The 5,099-nt window shown below is 41.0% G+C and overlaps 1 protein-coding gene across 3 annotated transcripts in view; it reads right to left on the reverse strand.

Moving 5' to 3' along the window:
* Nucleotides 1–5,099, reverse strand: part of LOC101846752 — a 76,153-nt gene that overhangs the window by 28,963 nt on the left and 42,091 nt on the right. For all 3 annotated transcript variants that reach the window (XM_013085685.2, XM_005103927.3, XM_035971213.1), the window contains one exon: nt 245–593. In XM_013085685.2, the coding sequence (XP_012941139.1) occupies nt 245–436 (192 nt within the window). In that variant the 5' untranslated portion in view covers nt 437–593. The remainder of the gene's footprint in view (nt 1–244; nt 594–5,099) is intronic.

Genomic DNA, 5,099 nt, shown 5'->3' on the forward strand with positions numbered 1-5,099 from the left:
AGAGAGAGAGAGAGAGAAAGAAAAAAAGGGGGGGAGAGAGAGAGAAAGAGGGATAGGAGGTAGGAGGGAGGGAGTGACAGAGAGAGAGAGGAGAAGAGAAAGGGGACAAAAGAAACAGAGCAATGGGAGAAGAGAGAGAAAGAGACAGAGAACACAGAGAAAGAGAAAAAAAAAGGGGGGTTTGCAAAAAGAAAAGGGTAGTGACAAAAAAGATAGTAAATGAGCAACAAATAGCAAATCTCACCAAGGCTAAGACGACCATCATGATATATTTCCAGTTGACGGGTGTAGCGTCTCCCTTCACTATCCGGAGTTTCACCATCAGCTGTTGGACGCACGAGCTTCCATGAGCTCCGCCCACCCCCTCGAAGCCCCGCCCATTCTCCGGCCCGTCCTTTCCGATGGCAGGATCTTTATTTTCCTCCTCTATCTCCATAACCAGTTCTTTTCCCCGCTCTCGTTATGGTATCTTCTTCGGGAGAAGCAGAAGGAAGCAGATCGACTCCTGTTCGTTCGCCCTCAGGAGGCGTCACAGTTGTAGAGCAAGCTCTTCTAACCTCTGGGAAGAAGGACGGTACCGCTCAACATCGGGCCTGGAGAAGAGAACCAAAATGTGGGGTTGGTTGTCATGCTGTCGGGCTCGTCACCGATGTATGGTTATGTGTTATATGATATTAGTCCATGTTCTCTGTACGTGATGCAGTGTACCCCATATTATTTCATGTTAGGTCGTACCTGTATCATTCATTGTCCCTGTTAATTCGTGTTCACAGATGAAATCATCATCGACCGTTTATAATAAATTATGAACTACACAGAGAAGTCTTTCTTCAACCGAAAGGTCATGGGTTCCAACTCCAAATTTGCCACACTTTACTCCAGTGGAAATGGCTACCCGGCAATACAGACAGCAAAAGATCCCGTCAGTTTGTCGTTAGTGTTTGAGCTTAATCAGCTGCTTTCACCGGCACTGAAGGCTTCTCCGCAAGTCTAGAATATCATTCTGTGGTTTAATGGGGTAATAATTATAACAGAGTTGTAAAGCGCATGAAGCATGTTGTAGAAGATGGGTGCACGCTGTCCAAATGCAGTTAGCTGTACTCTTACAAAGTGGCTAGTCGCCCGATTTCGGGTGGCTAGCGTATTGCTGCTCGAACGAATTCGGTCTAGTAGTAGCCTGACGCTACTGGCCCGTGGGGATTTCTGCGAATGCTCCTTTAGAAATCGCGTGACCAATCGCGCAAGATTCAGTCACTCAGTCACTCCTTGATCTTTGTCCTCCAAGTCAAGAGTCAGATCAGTCAACATGGCATGAAGACGGGACTGGCCATAATGTGTACAGTAATGATTGTATTGCACCGGGTCAGCTTGTGACCCGACGCAGAGAGAAAACAACAGTAAATATATATACTGTATATATATAAATATATATATATATATATATATATAATGTACATGCATATGGGCAATTTTCCTGAAAGTTTGAACTTTCCGTAACACGGGTAACAAATGTTAGAATTCAACCAAATAACTTGAAAATGTACTCAGTACATCTTTGACATGTCTAGTTTTGATCCCTACACGGATGAAGCTAAAGCTTGCTTGGTTTCTTTGGAAACGGAAGTGAAGTTTAGACTAGTGCGCTATGGTCTTAAACGTTACAGGACACAACAATACGGGTCAAAACATGAAATGTAACAGAGGGAAAGAAAAATTGATTGGGGTAGCATTATGTCGTTTAAATTCATTGTTTGTTCACACAAATTTCAAAACATTTCTTAAAGAAGAAAATGCTTATCAAAAAATCATAATGTCTTTAACGTTAACGTGCAAAAATCATTTTTCAAATAGAAAACTAGACTTTTATTTACAAAAATACTAATTTACGAAGAACTTTAAAAGAGTATTGCTATAAAACGGGTAATTCAATGCTGTATTTCAGCAAATATGAACAAAATCGATAAGTGTTTTCGGAAGCAACATTAGCTAAATATAGTAGTCTTAAACGTTACAGGACAAAATATACAAAAGGAGTGTGCAGAAAAAGGACGATTTGTTTCTTTAAAAAAATATGCACACCTACTGAGAATTAAAACATGTATTATAATACTTCTTTGATGTTATCTGTCATGTTTTTAGAAGAAAAAGACATAAACTTATTGACTCATTGAGCATATTATTGAGACTTCGCATTTTCGGGACAAAAATCGTGTGGCAGTTACAAAGTGAAACATGAAATTTCCCAATAGTGAAAGCAGCAGCAGCAGCAGCAGCAGCAGCAGCAGCAGCAGCAGCAATTACACTTTTTAAACGATCGATTGAACTGAAGATAGGGTTACTATTTTTTATCATTTTTCGGACGAGACGTGTAGCGTTTAAGGCCTAATTTTATGTCTTTTGTATGAACAAATGGGCCGTATTAAGCATATATTTGTCGGTTACCCTGAAAGTTCTACTTGAGATCAGTATTTACACATACTTACGAAAATGATAAACAGGCAGTTCTTAGAGAAATCTTCGGATGAAAACTGTCTCTGGTGAATGTTACGTTTTCATACCTAAAAAATGCTGATTTTTTAACAAAACAAAAAACACCACACTGTTTCAGCATATCATTTAATTGGATATTTTCTGCCTAGTCCAGGTTCGGCAACCTTTTCCCCACCGGCTTAGCTCATCTTAACAATAATTTGAAATAAAGAAAGATATTTATGGTGTTTGCAGTAAGGGGTATGCGCAAGTTCAAGTTTTCAGGAGAATTCCTCATATATATATATATATATGTGTGTGTGTGTGTGTGTGTGTGTGTGTGTGTGTGTGTGTGTGTGTGTGTGTGTGTGTGTGTGTGTGTGTGTGTGTATAATATACGTAGCCTGAGTGGGTAGTGCACGTCTTTAACACGATGATTCGGTGATAACATTTTCCGAGCTTCTTTTGGACACCACTTGATATATTGGGAACACACCAGTAACATTAGTATAGTGTAAATACGTTTACGGTAATACTGAGTTGAACAGTAGAAATAACAATGATGCACTCTTGTGACGCGAAAGGATTACAAACTGGCGTGAAAATGAGAGTAATCGTAGCTTTTACGTGCGAGCAGTTTAGTACGAGTAATATATACTATAGCTTGTTCACCGCTGTATGTCGCTGTGAACAAATTTTTAGCTCATTATTCATTTGCCAATAGGCACACAACTTTGCATGACATTCCTTTGGGCCAGTGACCAAAAACAAACACTTTAAAAAAATTCAGCACTTACTGCATTATATCAGTGATTTCATTGCTCGCAGTTTCGCCAAGAGGATCTGCTGCGTAAAGTGTAAGATTTTCTGGAAACCAAGTTGTCAAGATGACAAACACCACAACCAAGGACTGTTTACACACCAGAGCCGACTGACTTTCTTTGACGATTTATAAAGTGAGGGAGTATGATATTGATAGTACTTCCGATAACATCTCTCACGACCAGAGAGACTTGCTCGGACAGCGAAGCCAGATCTCAGAGCCCAGATTACAAGGCATATCTTGAGATCATGAGCCAGTAGCCATGTGTTTACCGAAATTTCTAATCATAATATGAACACACAGTATTCCAACTGAAAACAGCCACGTCCATCCAGTAACATGAACAAAAGAATATCCAAGTCTTCTGCCAGATGATGTTAAACAAACATGAAAAACTAATCAGGGACAGATACATCCATAAAGACGTAAAAAATTGACGAAGACAATCACCTTATTGATTATTGCATCAGTGAAGGAGTGTATAGCTAACATGACGTAAGAAAAAACAATCTATTTTGTTAGAGAAAAAGTGTGCTGTTCAGTCTCAGTCGCTCACTTTACCCCCCCCCCCAACCTCCCAAACACACACACTACCCGGAATAACAAATAAACATTACCTCTTTGTCTATCGTTCATATTATAATGTGATAACATTTCAGGGCAATTATGTTTCCCACAGGTATGTAGGTTCGGTTACGTGTATGCGTGCACTTTATTGTTATAAATGCGGATACAACGAAAGGAAAAAAAGGACTCACTATAAGCTCCACGTCTTACACTGTATGAAGACACATTATACAACTGTATAATTATGAGTTGCTAGGGACTCGCAGTGTGACGGTGCTGGTTCTTTTCCTCACCGGCTAGGACACACAGCGTCCCAGAGTGGGCACACTGAGCCTGCGCGTTCATAAACAAGTGACGAGAGTGACGTCACAGCTGCGAGCTCTAGTACTATTTAAAATCTCTTTGGTAATGATCATGACATGACGCCACACTTTGCTGCAGCCAGTAGCACCTTTCCTTTTCCTAAAGTGGAGTTATATTATATTAATTTATGATACAGTACCTAAAAAAACCCATCTTGAAACGGTTAGTTGGTTAAACCTTCTTATGGCTTGGCTCTGATCTCCACGCGCTATCTTTTTTTATGAGTTTCCACAAACAGATCACTTGTGGTCAGTTGGGCCAAAGTCAGTGCCGTGATTTGACTGTCTTGATGTTACAGGTTCTCTGGCTATCTCTGCTTTACAGACAACAGGTTGGAAATTTAAAATAATAAAACAACACTTTTTTGTGTCAATATAACGCCCTACTCAACGCACAATTAGGAAGTCCAAGGCTTGGTCGTAGCTAGAATCTCACGCAGATTTATTTTTCAAGAAGGTTTGGTTCTTAAAGCTCTCTTGTACGACTCGGCCAGTCGTATTCATAGACAGACGTAAAAACGTTAGTGTCGCCTCTTGACTAAACAATCAGTGTTCAGCGAGAAAGTAGAGTTCAACATAACCGCAGTCAAAGGGAGGCGGCAATGACATTCGCGCGTCGCCGTGGTGTAGCCTAGGCTTAATCTTCCCGGAGTCCCCGAGCTTAGCAGGTAGCCGATGTCGTTTTGTCCTCTAGTCGAGCTGCACTTTGAAGTTTGCCAAGAGTAAACCGTAGCCTACGAGCGGAAGCTGCGAACGAGGCATCGCCACCACGGTGGGATCTTCCGACCTTCACTTTGATTTCAGTCTTTTAAAAATATGTGGTAGACGAGGGGGGAGTTTGGTGGGAGGGTGGAAAAGGGCACGGGGCGGAAAGGGGG

This window comes from Aplysia californica, unplaced genomic scaffold (assembly GCF_000002075.1).
Source record: "Aplysia californica isolate F4 #8 unplaced genomic scaffold, AplCal3.0 scaffold00397, whole genome shotgun sequence".
Lineage (NCBI taxonomy): Eukaryota > Metazoa > Mollusca > Gastropoda > Aplysiida > Aplysiidae > Aplysia > Aplysia californica.